General features: G+C 37.8%; 1 protein-coding gene across 1 annotated transcript in view; it reads left to right on the top strand.

Moving 5' to 3' along the window:
* Positions 1 to 16,581, top strand: part of PNOC (prepronociceptin) — a 121,802-nt gene that overhangs the window by 32,676 nt on the left and 72,545 nt on the right. The window contains exon 2 of the mRNA XM_063440805.1: positions 12,460 to 12,609. Coding sequence (XP_063296875.1) covers positions 12,487 to 12,609 — 123 coding nt within the window. The 5' untranslated portion in view covers positions 12,460 to 12,486. The remainder of the gene's footprint in view (positions 1 to 12,459; positions 12,610 to 16,581) is intronic.

The raw sequence follows: 16,581 nt of genomic DNA, 5'->3' as shown, positions 1-16,581 counted from the left end.
TCTGTTTTTCCGAATTTTTTTAACCATGTCTCTGCCTCTCCAGTGTTTAGTAAGGATTGAAATGCCCATGAAATGTTATTTTTTGGGGGTCATTATTATGTACACTGAAATGTGAAGAGACAATGTGGTTTTTAATGCCTTTCTCTATGTTGCGGCAATGTCCGCTTATTCTAATTTTGAAGGGTCTAATTGTCCTCCCTACATACTGGAGGCCACAAGAGCACTCCAACAGGTATATAACATTCTGGCTATTACAGGTAATGTTGTATATTTTGTTGGTCTTATTTGATTTAAAAGTGGTTATATGTTTGTCTGTTTTTTTATGTCTTTGTGCATGCAACGCAACAATTGCACTTAAAAAAGTCATTTTTTTTTTTTTTTTCCATTGGTTTTGGTGCAAGAATCACTTTTTTATTTTTGATGCTATGGTCAAAACCCTCCATTTTTATCAGGCTATTTCTATTGGTTTGTTTTGTTCTAGCTATAATTTTATCTTTTAATTTGGAATTGTTACCTTTTTAAATACATTTATTTTTCATCTGGATAGCTTAAGTACTGAATGTGTCAATTTCTGAGCAATTTCTCTTTAGTCTTAGCAGTTGGCTTTTCGGTATGCTATCCAGCCAACTTTTATAGTGTTGTTCCTATGAAATTATCGACATTAACTTTTTAAAAGTGCGTTTTTGTATGGATTTTATTCTCCTTTATAAAATATCTAGATCTAAAAAAGTAACATTCGTGGTGCTAAAATCTGCAGTCAGTTTAATCCCATCTTTGTTATTATTTAAAACTTGAATAAAATCTTGTGCTGAAGGAATGGTACGATCCCAAACTAAAAAGAGACCATATATATATATACATGGGCGTCCGCAGGAATTTTTCGGGGAGGGGGGGGGGAAGCATAATTGTAATGACATCCCCTTTTTGACAGTGTCATGAAGGGGAGGAGCATAGTCATTTTCACATAAAGCCAGGGTGAATAGCTTTTTTACAACTATGATGTCAGGAATATATGTTTGTATTCCTGACACTATAGTGTTCCTTTAATCAAATTAAAGGAACATTCTGGTCACCATAACAACTTCAACTATATGAAAATGCTATGATGCAAGGAGGCCCCTGGGCGCTTTCTTTCCTTTAAGGGGTGAAACCACTCTCAAATGGTTTACCCCCAAAGGTTTCCTCCAGCTCCAGATCTCCAGGACGCTCAGTGGTATTCAGCTTCTTAAACGGAGTGTCAGGAAGTGCAGTCTGACGTCAGGCATGGGTCCCGCTGATTGGCTAGAATGGTCAGCTGACGCTCTAAGCCAATCGCTAGTTCCCGATTCATAAAAATGTTTTACGTTTTCATGAATGGGGAGCTACTGATTGGCTTAGAGGGGCAGCTGACCCCCTAGCCAATCAGCGGCACCCCTACCCAGCGGCCCTCTGTGTTTCCTGACACTCAGTAAATTAAAGTGAATCATTACCACATCGATAATATATACAATACATTAAGTGCTTAGTATATTAATTATGACAATTTTATACTAAAATAGACTGTGTCTGTCATAGGGGCCAATCACAATAGAGCTTTCCTAGGTATTATTTTATACTGATATAGTTTTTTTGTCAATCTTTGTTTATTAGATTATTTTTCAAAACATTAGGTGATACAGAAAGAAAGGAAAGAGTAGTGTTTAAATAACGCTACAAGGTTCATAATGCTTCAAGATACATAGATCCGAGTGGGTACTTTTTTCAGGTTGCTCCCCCGTAAAACATCCCCTTAAACATCGTGAATTAGGTGGCTGGGTGGGTTCATGCATTGGTGGTGGAACTCAATTTTGCATGACCCCTGGTTATCTGACTTGTTGCGGATCCCTGTGTCTCAGTTAGAGGGTGAAGGGAGTATGTAGGTGTTACAATCTCATATTTTAGCCTCTGTGCCCCCCTCTAACCTTCCCAGGTACCCCCTGCCTTTTTCCTGTGTCTGTTTGTTGTGTGCGCCAGGCGTCCCGGTGTAGTGCGGGTCATGTGGGTCGCTCGTCTTCGTCTGCAGAGACTCGTCTGTTTTCACCACCTATTGTCTGTCATATATGGTTTGCCCTTGGGAATGTTGTGTATCTGTCTAACCCCTTCGGGTTTGGCGTGTTTGCCTCCAGTTCACGAACCCCTAGGATGAGTCCTCATTGGGTGTCCGGAGTGAACCTCGCCTCCCGTTGGTTAGGCGCCCGAAGGAGGAGTGAAATGCCATGCTGGTATCCCTAGTTGGGTTGTCTCTATTAGAGTATCGGCTGAGGATTGAGTGGTCGAAGAGGCGTGTGCTCCCTGTTGGGTAGTTGTTTGGTTAGCTCAGCTGTACAAGCATGGGGAAGAGATAGAGGGGAGAGGGAGAAGATACAGTGAAATTAGTGATAGTAAGAAGGGGGGGGGCATGAGAAAGAGGCTGGATTGGATTGCCCGGCCCAGGTCTCGCGGGTCGCCCCTATCCACCAAGCCGCATGCGCGTTCAGGTCCCTCACTCCATCCCTTACCTGGCGGGTTGGTTTCCGGGGTCGTTCCTGTTGCATAGGTAGTACGTCCACGTCCTCCAGATCTCCTCGTGTTTCTCCATCCTGCCACTTACCGACGCTATTTCGGCTTCAACTTGTCTGATCTCCTCCACTCTCTGGAGCCAGGCTTGGAACGTTGGTGGTTTTTTCTGCCGCCACAGCGCTGGGATCAGTGATTTCGCTGCCGTTAGAAGGTGTCGGGACATCGTTTTCTTATACCTCGATATGGGTTAGTCTATTCTGTTGAGTAGGATATCTGCCACGTCAAAAGCAACCCCTTCTTCAGCTACTTCTCGCATTGCCTCGTATATTTGCTCCCAGTACGGTGTTATGAGTGGGCATGCCCAGAACATGTGAAGGAGAGTCCCTACCGCCCTCTCGCATCTCCAGCATTGCTCAGGGACCTCTGGTTGGTATTTATGAATCTTCTGTGGTGTGTCGTACCACTGAGTGAGTATTTTATAGTTGATTTCCTGATATTTGGCACATCGTGAGCTGAGGGACGTGCACAGGGCTATCTTGTCCCTATACTGATATAGTTAATTAGTGTATAAAGATAAGAGTACATCAAATAACTAAACTCTATGGGGATAGATCCCAATTACAGTCTATTTCATTACATTCTTAGATTTCTCATAATTAATAGACAAAGCATTTAATATTTAATATACACAGACACACATACATGCACTCAGACATTTACACACAGTGCTACACATGCACACGCACACACACACACACACACACACACTAAATACAAAACAAAGAGTAAGCGCTAAATAACAAGGGATGGCAGCAACCCTATAAGGGAGTCCCTCAAAAACCCTTAGGTACAACACAAAGAGAAAAAATAGGAATAAGGGCTGCGCCTAGTAAAAACTAGATAAAATAGTCCAAAAAAATAAATGGGTAAAAAAGGGAAAGTCTTATCTAGAGACGTCTGTAGTGGTTGTATGGCAGTGTTCAGTCCGGAGCAATTATCCTTATTATGTTCTTCCTTGTCGGTCAGCTCATATGTAAGAGACAGAAAATATCGGAAGCCAAATAGTGTAGTATGTTGGTAATAGTTGAGATAAATATATAAAGAATCTTGAATGCAAACTCACATTTTTAAGAGCTAAGACCCGCTCTGGTGTGAAGGGCGTACAGCGGTTTGATCCCCGCTTATGGGATATAAGGTGAGTTTCCTTCGTCTGCGTTTCTTCCGTCCGTGGTATTATAAACACTCAGATAGAAAGAAACAGCCAATAGTGTTCACTGTGTAAAAACTATTAAATAAAATAATAAAATAGAATGGGTACTCACAAGAAAGGAGCAGAACAACTGCTCCTTGTTGATAGCGCTGGTGGTACAATCCCCACCTAGGATTGCTTGGAGTCCGACGTAATACAACGATGCCAGGTAAGAAGTAGGTAAATGTGTATTAAAAGATAAATAGTACAATTAAAAGTAACCAAATATACTTTAATATTAAAAATACACAATTATAAAACCACACACACTAACACACACACCAAGCGATACAAAATTAAAAATACAACGCACCCAAACTAAGTTCAAAGTTTAAAGAAGACTATTCACTAGCAGAGTTATCCATGAAAGTGGGAACTGTTAGGAATTTAAAGCGAATTTGAAGTTTTAGGTGAAAATGAAAAAAAATAGTCAGTTTTCAGTTTGGCTTTATTTACATAAAATTTTGAAATGTGGATTCCTAACAATTCATACTTCAGTGAATAACTTTGTAAAGTACATATTGCCAGGAATTCAAAGGGAATTCCAAATTCGAGGCCAAAATAGACAAGCTAGCATACTCCAAGGCAGCTATGTTTTCGAGATTATTATTCAGGCATAAAATCTGAAACTGCATTTGAATTCCTGGCAATTTAAGTGACTAACCCAGCAGGATCATGGCTAGGTTCCTGCGGTTTTAGCCCCCCAACCCACAATCCTTCTGCTCTCACCACTACCTGTAGAGCTTCAGGGCTAAAGGGTCCAACATCAGGGGCTTCAGCTCCCAAACACGACCTTGTAGCCCAGATAGAGTCTATTAAAACATCCGACTTTGATACAAAAAATAATGGGGGTACTTTGAAGCTAGTTCCTTTTTCTCCTCTTCTCACATGTCACCTATTCCCCATTATTGAATAACTCAGAAAGATGAATCAGCCAGGAAGAGATACTCATAAAAACCGCAAAGTTTGCTGCAAAATGTATGCAACAAAAACTTTAAATGGCCTCATACCGCATAAAGAAATAATATCAGGTTTTGCAAAATAAATGTGTTATGCCAAAAGCAAAAAAAGACCACGACACAACAAAGCTGTTTTATATGTCTTCCTAGTTGATAGAATAATATAATGTCAAAAAAGTGTCTGAGAGCCAAGACATGAGACATGAGATATCCTAAGGGAGAAGAAAGTTCGTGCTGGTATCGGGTGTATCAGAGTGCTATGACAAATAAGGTCTCTTTTTAAAACTTTCGTAGAAGTGTTGTTACAGCTCACAGCGATATATTAGGAAGCAGATGTTGTAGACAGCTGTTAGTCACCTTAAGAGTTGAAAATAAATTACTGCAGAGGCACCAGAGGCAGATGTACCAAAAGTATCCCAGATTTTGTTCGTGATAACGTGCGATACCTGAAGCATGCCATCTAATTATTATACCGTGAGCATTTAAACAAACCGAATCCAGAAAAAGGTTTCAAATACATTTTTAGAATATTGAAACAAAATCACAGTATCACATAAGTCTTTTTTGTTTTAACGTCTTAAAAAAGCAAGTGAATAAAAACACTTTCTGCTTTAAAAATGCCCATTATTATTACGTCATTATTTTATTATTTATATAGCGCCAGCAAATTCCGTAGCGCTGTACAATGGGTGCCATAACCCTTTATCAAATGTGTATTTTCAACAACATAGCATGAGCACCATTGGCCAGTGGATTCCCTATCTTTACTGAACTTACTGCTATTAAATATATATATTTTTAAATTCAAATGGGATTGTATAAGCTTTATTTACTAAGAAGTGTATTACAGAGTTATTTAATAAACTGATTTTTTGTGAATTAAATCTGAATGGCACAACTGACGCAAAAGCTGTGACTGGCTGTGTTGGAGTTTTTTTTAATACATTTGCCTTAGTTTATCTATTTGGGTTTAATTTGTTAAAATTTGGATTTGACTAAATAACCATGTTAATGGTAAGTTAATGTTAAAGGGAATCTCCAGTGCCAGGAAAACGATCCGTTTTTCTGGCACTGGAGGGTCCCTCTTCCTCCCACCCACCAATCCCCGGGTACTGAAGGGGTGAAAACCCCTTCAGTCACTTACCTGAGGAAGCGGCGATGTCCCTCGTCGCTGTCTCCTCCTCCGCACCGCTCCTCCTCTCCATTGCGTCGGCCGGTGGGCGAGACTGATCCCGCCCACCGGCCGAGGAGACCTAATGCGCATGCGCGGCATTAGCGCTCCCCATAGGAAAGCATTAAAAAATAATTTCAATGCTTTCCTATGGGGATTTGAGCGACGCTGGAGGTCCTGTGCTATAGAGCAGGAAGTGACCTCTAGTGGCTGTCTAGTAGACAGTTTTTTATAAAAAACTGCAATAATTACACTTGCAGGGTTAAGGGTAGTGGGAGTTGGCACCCAGATCACTCCAATGGGCAGAAGTGGTCTGGGTGCCTGGAGTGTCCCTTTAATGGTAAGTTAAATTAACAGAATTTGAAAAATACTTCTTGCCCTGTAAAAATGAACCTGTCTCTTATTACCCACTCACCCTATGATCAACAAATGTTTCATGTTTTGTAAAGAGATAAATTATGCATTTAACCCCAGAAAGACACCGCTTCAGAAATAAAATGCCATTATAAAGTAAAATGTCCGTCATGTATCCTTAAGGGATTAATTGAAAATGCTGATATAACTACCTTGAATCTAGTTTTAACATTAACATTAACATTAACATTATACCAATTATGTGGATATTTCACTAATCTAGCATGCAATCCTGGCTCCTGCATAGCTTCCCCTCCCTACTACAGGACTTGGGAACACAACCTCTAGCAGAGTGATCCCATGATGCAAACTTGATGCCTACAGTACCAGTGTCAGTAGAGTCTGTAGAGGACTATGCCATCAACATAGACTGTTACAGGGGATATGACGAGACAGGGGGGATAAGACCAGACAGGGGGGATATGATAGAAACATTTAAATACATAAAGGGAATCAACACAGTAAAGGAGGAGACCATATTTAAAAGAAGAAACACTACCACAACGAGAGGACATCGTCTTAAAATAGAGGAAAAAGGTTTAAAAATAATACTAGGAAGTATTACTTTACTGAGAGGGTAGTGGATGCATGGAATAGCCTTCCAGCTGAAGTGGTAGAGGTTAACACAGTAAAGGAGTTTAAGCATGCGTGGGATAGGCATAAGGCTATCCTAACTATAAGATAAGGCCAGAGACTAATGAAAGTATTTAGAAAATTGGGCAGACTAGATGGGCCGAATGATTCTTATCTGTCGTCACATTCTATGTTTCTATGTTATGTCAACAATTGATTGACAGGTGTGGACGAACCCCATTTTTAAATAGGATTACCTTAAGAGCTATACATTTGCTAGAATTTTTGCAGTTGCTCTTCCCAAGACAGATACATTTTAAATGTGGATGATTTTTCAACTTGATTATTACACCAGAACATTTGCTTGTTCTAAACTCACTGGAGCTATTATGTGAACTGGCCTTTTTATCAGCTGTTAATAAACAAGTCCGTTGAGAGTTTGAAAATAGTTATATATAACCATCACTGTCTCTGTAATCAGAGATGTTTTTTTCCTCTAAATTAAATGCCAATCTGCCCGTGTTTAGATTATTTTAGATTAGTCCATGACATTAAATCTAATTAACGTTCTCTTTATTTTACTGACGTTCGTCACTGCTGATAATTTATTTCTGGTTTACCAGCGCAATCAACCAATATAATTTCAGAATATATATGTCTACTATGTACTAAGGTGTAGAGAAAATATCCCTAATGCCTCATGTATTCTGTTTAACATAAAGAATAAAATATGGATGTTCCACCACACACGAGATTACATTGAATATAGCGATTGTCAAACGCGTCACACTGGTGTGAAATTCCTGTAATTTATCGAAGTTTAATAGATTATTCCTCTTGAGAATAAACTGGGAATTCAGAGAAGAAGCTGAACTGGAAAAAATCTCTAACTCGGCTATGCTTTCAGTTTAGCTACTCAGGTCTTACATGTTAAATCTCTTTGAACTAAATTAAAGATTTCATGTTAGTTAATAACCCTGATAATGTTAAAAAAAATCACACTCTTAAAGTGACCCTGTCATGTCAAACTTACCTTTCTGCCAATTAATGCTTATTTCCTTCCTGTCTGTAAAATTTTTCTTAAAATACTTTAGGCAAAGTAGGGACTACACTTCCTACATATGTGTATACAGAAAATGTAGGGTTCTTGCTGATTGACCTATAAAACAAACAATAACATGGTGCAATATTGTCTAATAATCACATAACGCAAGTTATCAGTTCCGCACACAGGTAAACTTGATTTAAATTCCTTAAGGGTGCCACCCTCGATTGTATTAGGGGGCTGAGTTCTTCCCTTGGACTCCTCTTCGGACTGGTCTTTTTTATACCAAAAACGATTAACCAGAGAATTCTTCCAAAAAAATTGATATTTATTATATAAAAAAATAATGATTAACAATTATTAAAAAGACATGGCCGTCCTACGCATTTCGTTCTCCTTGAGAACTTCCTCAGGGACCCGTATAATGCATAAAACAAATAACCTGGTGAGACCTCACTTGGAGTACTGTACACAGTACTGGAGACCCTATCTTCAGAAGGATATTGATACCTTAGAGAGAAGGGCTACTAAACTGGTTCATGGATTGCAGGATAAAACTTACCAGGAAAGGTTAAAGGATCTTAACATGTATAGCTTGGAGGAAAGACGAGACAGGGGGGATATGATAGAAACATTTAAATACATAAAGGGAATCAACACAGTAAAGGAGGAGACTATATTTAAAAGAAGAAAAACTACCACAACCAGAGGACATAGTCTAAAATTAGAAGGACAAAGGTTTAAAAATAATATCAGGAAGTATTACTTTACTGAGAGGGTAGTGGATGCATGGAATAGCCTTCCAGCTGAAGTGGTAGAGGTTAACACAGTAAAGGAGTTTAAGCATGCGTGGGATAGGCATAAGGCTATCCTAACTATAAGATAATGCCAGGGACTAATGAAAGTATTTAGAAAACTGGGCAGACTAGATGGGCCGAATGGTTCTTATCTGCCGTCACATTCTATGTTTCTATGTTTCTATGCTTCTAACCTGAGGCTGTGATTTATTTATTTATTTGTTTTATGGTTTCACAAATGATGCCTTTTGCCAGTGATAGATGAGGCAAGATATTCTATCTTTATGAAATACTTAAAGAGTGACAGAGTCCCTTTATATTCCCCCTTTTATTCCCTGATAAATTCCTGGCAAAGTTTGTTTCAGTGCCATGGTTGACAGCCTTTAACGCATGCCAACAATGCAGGATTTAGACATTTCCCGGTTCTGTTCCGGTGGGAATATTGATAAATTCAGCAGCATCGGCATGTGTTGAGGAATGGACTGAGGAACAATTGCATGAGAATTACTCCTGTTGGTCTCCATAGTGTGTATTTCCTAGTAACCATTATTGTCTTGCCATTACTCACTATATGTAACATGGTTTATTAGCTGTAGATTAAAGATAAACGAGACACTGTATCTACATAAAGAAATCTTTCTCAGCCTCTAATAAAAGCGGCGTTCATTAAACATCCTTCTTAATTACTCGGTGACATAGAACTGGAATGGCTCCAAACAGAAACGTTTAACATCAGGAAATCATTGTCTGCTAATGTTCAATTGCAATTCAGATATAAGCGCGGAGATAGTAATAATTACTATGTAGGAATAATTTACGAATGTTAATAGAAAAACTCGAATGTTAAGATAACAGAATGAACGTGACTATTGATACACTGTTAACTATCCTACTGGGATAAGACAGGGAAAACTCTAACAGGGGCAGTCTAAGTATTATAACACATACAGCCCGATGAAGTGGTTATGGTGCCAGGAATCTCCTGACGCCGTCGCATGGCAAGTACTCAAACTCTCAACCAATGAATGATCTCGAAAAATTGAAACATTGCTACTGCAAAATTGGAATGGAAGCTTCTACCTTCACTGATTTTCAGAAAACTGGAACGACCACGGACCACGACCACGGATAAAGGTCTTCCGGTGCCTGGGTTGCATTTTTAACAGCATGGCAGTACAGAGAGAATCCCTTAAATATATTTATACTTTATATTGTATTACAGCATCCAAATAAGTGAAGATTTAAACTTCCGACCCACAAGTTTCCTTCCTTATATTTTGTTTATGAGTTTATAAAAACTATATTTTTTAGTTATTCCTAAGAGGAAATAACTCCCTTTTCTTCTGTATTGTATTTATTTTCAAGAAACACTCCGGGCACTATAACAACTTCATTGAGCCATCGCAACTTCATAGTTATGAAAAGCAGTGATTTTTTTTCCTGTCCTTTCACACAGTACAATCCTTCCATTTCACTTCGTAGATGTGAAGGACTTGCAATCAGCTGCATTGTAACAGCAATGACAAGTTATTGCAATGCCGCGTCTAAATGGAGATTGACAGTCGGGCTGAGTCCTTGATAAAGGAGCCATAATTACCTGATTATTTTTATTCATCAGTGTGAAATGTCTCTGGTGTGTATGTAATTTCAGGTAAATTGGTAGTGACAAATTAAAGGGGTTGGGTATCAGGTTAGCAGAAGTCCAGTTATACGATGGAATTTAGAGCAGCTCCTCAGCCTATCCTTTCAGGCACAGTGTGGGTACGGTACACTGATCTCAGCAAGTTAGATAAACATTCTAACTTCAAAACCTCTCACTTTCACACTCTCCCACTTGAGTCTTCATGCTACTTTTAAACTTGTGATTTGAAGTATATTTAATTAATAAAATGAAAAAATATATTTATGTAGAATTACAATTTCTAATGTAAGCTAAGTATAAATTGGTTTTACTTAGTTGCAACAGATATTGTATTGTGCTTAAAGTGGACCTGCCATGCTCCCACTGTTTACACATACACATTGTTGAAATTAAAAATGCACGTCTTACCTGTTTCAGTTATCACATGGTTACTAAAGCCAAGAGTTCCGGGCTGGATAATATCAATTCTGTGCAAAATTGGTGACTGAAACCAGCGCACACAGCATGCTGGTGCCAGGCTGAAAATAGCCCCAAAGCCCTTCTCAGTGCTACTCTGTCCTCTCCTCAATCTGCCCAAGTTAACCTGCCTCCACCTCTTGTAAGGGGGAGTGATGTAATCTAGCGAGGATCGGGATGAGTGTAGGACTTGACCTTGGCAATGAAAGATAGGTAAATTTAAGTTGTTTTCTTTACTTTATTTTTTGGTGTTTGGTGATGGGAAGGACCAACAGAGAGGGTTACTCTAATCAGCACCAGCACCAGCAGCAAGAAAGCACTGGTAACCATTTACTTTTTTTATGTAGCCTACAACTTTTAGATCTACCCAAGGCTCCTTAATTCACGTAGGAGGAGCCCCCTACTACAATAAGAAAAATGTACCCTTTATTTTATCCTTTCTTTTTTGCTACAATAAAAGCTGAATTAGTGTACTATCTACAACCAGGAATAGGAAGAAAAAAATAATTATTAAAGAAGCCATGGAAGAAAAGCCACCTACAAATACACGTGGGACCTTCTGGAAGAACAGACTCGAAATTATATTGTTTTGAAAAGCCAGTAAAAGATGAATATTCAATAAAGAAGATATACAAATATATATATAGCCCACATTGATAGGCAAGAGGAGGGAAATGTAGGTAAAAATGATAATAGCATCAAGCACTTTCTCAATAACAATCAAGTTTACAAAGTGGAAGAGCTGTGTATAATGCAAGATCAAAACCTAATATAAAGCAGTCACCCATCTCAGGAGCTGTAGGCAATTCCATAGATCAAAGTCTTTTATTGCTAAATTGAACTCACATTATATCCAGTTTTCAATAGCTGTAAGATCATAATAACACTGTCTTTTGGGGGGCGGCCAATAAAAAAGGAGAAATAAAAAAATAAAGGAAAAATGTAATTTATTATTTTTCCTTCAGACATAAACTATAACTAGTGCTGAACTCAAGAAAGACAAATTGTAAAAAAATAAAATAAAAAAAAGAATAGATTTTATCAAAGCAACTTGTACATTAATTAGGTCATTTGCCCTGAATTACTAGAAAATTTCTCATAAGCATCAAAACCGTAAAATATTCTTCATCTATGTTTTACATTTCATCTAAGGCAGAGAAAAGGTTTTTTTTACAGTATGAGCAATAAGGATATGGAATTCTCTGCCTGAAGAGGTGGTTTTGTCAGAGTCTATACAGATGTTTAAACTGCAATTGGATAAATACTTGCAAAAACATAACATACTGGGATATCATTTCTAATTAGTGGGGTAATAGCTGCTTGATCCAAGGAGACATCTGACTGCTATTTTGGGGTCAGGAAGGAATTTTTTCCTAGTTTGTTGCAAAATTGGAAGCGCTTCAGTCTGGGTTTTTTTGCCTTCTTTTGGATCAACAGCAAAAACATATGTGAGGAAGGCTGAACTTGATGGACACAAGTCTCTTTTCAGCTATGTAACTATGTAACTATGTAACTATGTAACTCTGTAACATATGCTCTATTTATTAATATCCAAATCTTCAAAAACAAACAAAAATAAAGCTCTAATAGTGTCTAAACGTAACCTAAAAATACTATTTTTTTGTCTCTTTTTCAGTCACCGGAGCTATCCTCTTTGTGCACAATGAAGTCTCACCTATGGTCTGTAGTGTTGCTGTGCTTATTCGCACACGTGTTGTGTGACTGCCAGAATGACTGTATGACATGCAAAAAACACTTGTATCAACGTGACAACTTCAACACGCTGGTAAGCAGTCAATTACTATGATCCAACTAGGGTTTGATATCAACAAAAATGGTGGCATTTTCAAAACATATTGTGCTGTGACAAATTACTAAAAATTCATTTAAAACGATGAGCAAAGTATGTATGTTTAATACAACTGCATAATCATGATTTTGGTAGAAACTTAAGATGATAATCGAATCTTCTATATATTTTTTATCAGAAGAAAAGTGGAATCCATTTTGTCACCATTACTTTTTTTTTAAATCTTCCAAAACAAAGCCGTTCTATGACGAAATTCCATTTAGTGAATTGTATCAGATGGAAGATCTGTAATATCTGTGGAAATGTTTATTAGAATCATGTGTACAGAGAATACAGTCTAAATATTTTATTCTCCTTTCGCGACAAGATATCTGTGAAGTCTTCATAGATTTGGCCACCATGACAAGGGCAAACTTCTGAAAATATAAAACAAATACTTTTTTTCCTTATTGTTTTGTCTTCAAGTTTGTAGATCTGTGATCAAAAGCAATTATGTACGAGAGAATGAGCATTGTCAGACAGGTCTCTGAGATAATAGTATGTGGCAAACCCCATCATTACCGACACACTTGACGTGCTTCTGTAAGATTGCTAAGCAGGTAGATGAGGCTGATTGTAGCAAATGTGTGTTTTTTTTTAACTACCGTGATTCGTTTGCGGCAGTAAGAAGACTGAGTGATTAAGAAATTTAATTTGAAAACAAGCTCATTATCCACTTGCATTCGATGTTGATTAGCTAGACAACAGTAAAGAGCACCACAGACCTTAGCGCTCTACAGACCTCCGAAGGCTATTGTTTTGTTAAAGGTTAAACGTCATAAGTTACATAGAAATGCGCTCAACGTAAATTTGAGACGCCACCTGGAGCTTGGCTAATTGACATAGCTTACTCAGATTTTGAGCATTATACCAGTAAAGCACAACTCAAAAATTATAAACTGGAATGAATAAGAAGCTTGTGACGTAAATACAGGGACGGCCAAGGGCACCTGTCACCAGCTTTTTTTTTGTTGTAAATTCTTATTTTTGACATGGTATATTATATACATATACAGATTAACAATAAACTCAAGAGGGAGTGCAATTTTTAAAGTAAAAGAAGATAAAACACGAGTTGTGCAATAATAACTTGCATAATGGTCCAGTGGCCGAAATTGCGCTAGCTGCAAAATTAGACGATGGTATGTTACATCATTTGAAATAAAATAAACTCTCCAGAGACTAGACACTGAACCCTGAAATTCTCAAAAAGATTGAGTATAATAAACCCTAAAACTGAAGCCAAAATATTTTTTTCGACATAACTGACTAACAAGGGGTCCAGCATCTCTCCGTAGGTTTAACACATTGAACATGACAGCTCTCTTACTTAACAGTGAACCCACAATGATCAAAATGCATCCTGCAGCTTCCCCTATTCTTGAACCAGTAGTGCTATATGAGTTAATATAATAATGAAATACATATTTCTCCATAAATGTAACATTGACATCCACATTTTTTTAAATTGTAAATGGAACCTTAGCTCTCAGCAGGCTGAAGACAGCAGTCCCAGATTTCACTAGACTGAACCCTGAACCCTGACACTCTATTTACATTTGAAAGGGAACTGTCTATTACCAGGAAGTTTTATGTTTACTAATTCCCATATGTAAGGATTTATTAATTCTTTAATGTTGGATTATATAAGGTATCTCATGAAAATAAACTTGTTTTTCGAAGTTTTCCTGAAAGGTGTAAATTACCGTTTCCTTTAACCCCTTAAGGACCAAACTTCTGGAATAAAAGGGAATCAAGACATGTCACACATGTCATGTGTCCTTAAGGGGTTAAATCATTAGATCAGCATAGACTGAACACGGAATGTTCCCAGCTCTCTTTAGACTTCACATCGGATCACGGAACTTGTAGAGAATGCATTTATTAAATCAGTTCTCTTATCCAGAACATTTTACAATCTCTCTGCAATTAATCTTAGGCATTGTTGCAGAGATCAAGAAAAAGTGTAGAGTAGGTTAGCGCTAATAATATACAAAGGAGGCAGCAACCTTACAGAGGGTCACCCTCTAACCCTCTGGGATAAGGATGTACAGGAAAAAAGGGGAGAAAAGGCTGCGCCAAGAGATACAATAAAATAAGTCCCAATAAAAATATAAAAAGGATATATATAAATATATATAAAAGTCAATATAAAAAGGAGGATAAATGTCTATGTTGCGCTGGTGTTCTCTCTTCTTATGATGCTTTGGATCCTCCCGTGATATGTAAAATATAAAAGGGAAAAGGACCAATGGTGCAGATTGTGGGGTACGTGGAAAATGAAGAATAAAGATGTAATAAACTCACATTTGTATGAGCTATAACCAGCTCAGGTGGAATGGGCGTTCTGCAGTATAATCCCTGCTAGTAGGATATCAGGAAATTCTGATCCACTGGTGCTGTCCAATTCTCAGGAGAAGGGAGAAAAATATATAACAGATAGTGCTCTCTGAAGATAAGATGTGGTATATACAAAACGAAATAAATATACTCACAGTATACAGTGCAGATGACACTGCACTTGAGATATGGCGTGGGTGGTATAATCCCCACCTTAGGATATATAAAATGCCAGGAAAGGATAATATAAAATTGGAGTGATAAAAATATATATAATAAAAATATGAATGGCACAGAGATAAAGCCAAACGTAATTTATTATTATAAGTATACAATAAAATCCATTAACGCGTTTCACCTCAAGGGTTTTATCAAAATGGAATTGGAAATGGAATTGTTGCAGAGATGGATATATAATTAGAAATACTTAGATCAATGTGACCAAAGCTAGTTAACCTGGTAACCTTCAGTTGTGAGCATTAGAAGCATTGGTAAGATGGAACATGTAATTGGTGATTATATAACACAGATTTACAATTATACTCTCTGAATTAAAGTGAATTGATGGTGAGCAAATTAATCCAATAACGATTGATCTTTATGAGCCAAAATGCTAATCAATGCATAGCAAATGTTTAATGTGTTATAGTCATATAAATGCATGAGAATTTTTTTTTTTATCTTTACAGTAGTAGCTGTGTATTAGCTGGTTGGAGGGACACTATGTCACCAAAACAACTTTAGCTTAATGAAGCCGTTTTGGTGTACTGATCATGCCCCTCCAGTCCCAGTGCTCAATTTTCTGTCATTTAGGAGTTAACTCGCTTTCTTTATGCAGTCCTAGTCACATCTCCCTTACATGTGATTTACACAGTCTCCCTACACATTTCCTGTAGAGATAACACTTTTAGACTTCCTTTAATGCACAATGTGTTTCATTTAGAATTTCATAGTTTCTGCTTGTTCGATAGCCTGCTAGAGCCTCCTATATGTGATTAAAAGTTCAATTAACAGAGAAGGAGATTAAACATTTTAAAGTAAACACACAATGCTGTAAGATCTGAGTGAAAATGGAACCATTTTTTTCATACAGGTTGTGTGAGTCACAACCAGATGAGGTGAGTCTAGTGCTGCATAAACAGAAACAGAGCAATTTAACTCCTAAATGGCAGAGAATTGAGCAGTGAGACTTTATCCTCAATGGGCCACCTGTCAGTATATCCTAAACTATGGATTGTTAAAGAGTGGGTTGGGTACCCCTGGTAAAGACTGAACGCTGAATCCTGCATAGATATTACTTTACAGCAGTTGTTCTCAGACTGCACACTGTAGATTTCATCAGACTGACCACTGAACCCTTCAGCTCATCGTAGGCATAAACGTAAACCCTGCAACTTTCCATTATCTGTACGCTAAACTCTGCAGCTCTCTGTGGTCTGAACGCTAACCTATCCAGCTTTTTATAGACTGAGCAGTGAAACCTGCAGCTCTTCATAGATATAAAATTGAAGATGTGGCAGATATGTGAAATAAACTCGTATTTTAGTCAATATGCTTCATAATGTTGAA

Source organism: Pelobates fuscus, chromosome 2, assembly GCF_036172605.1.
Source record: "Pelobates fuscus isolate aPelFus1 chromosome 2, aPelFus1.pri, whole genome shotgun sequence".
NCBI classification, from domain to species: domain Eukaryota; kingdom Metazoa; phylum Chordata; class Amphibia; order Anura; family Pelobatidae; genus Pelobates; species Pelobates fuscus.
This window is presented reverse-complemented; position numbering and strand designations above follow the sequence as displayed.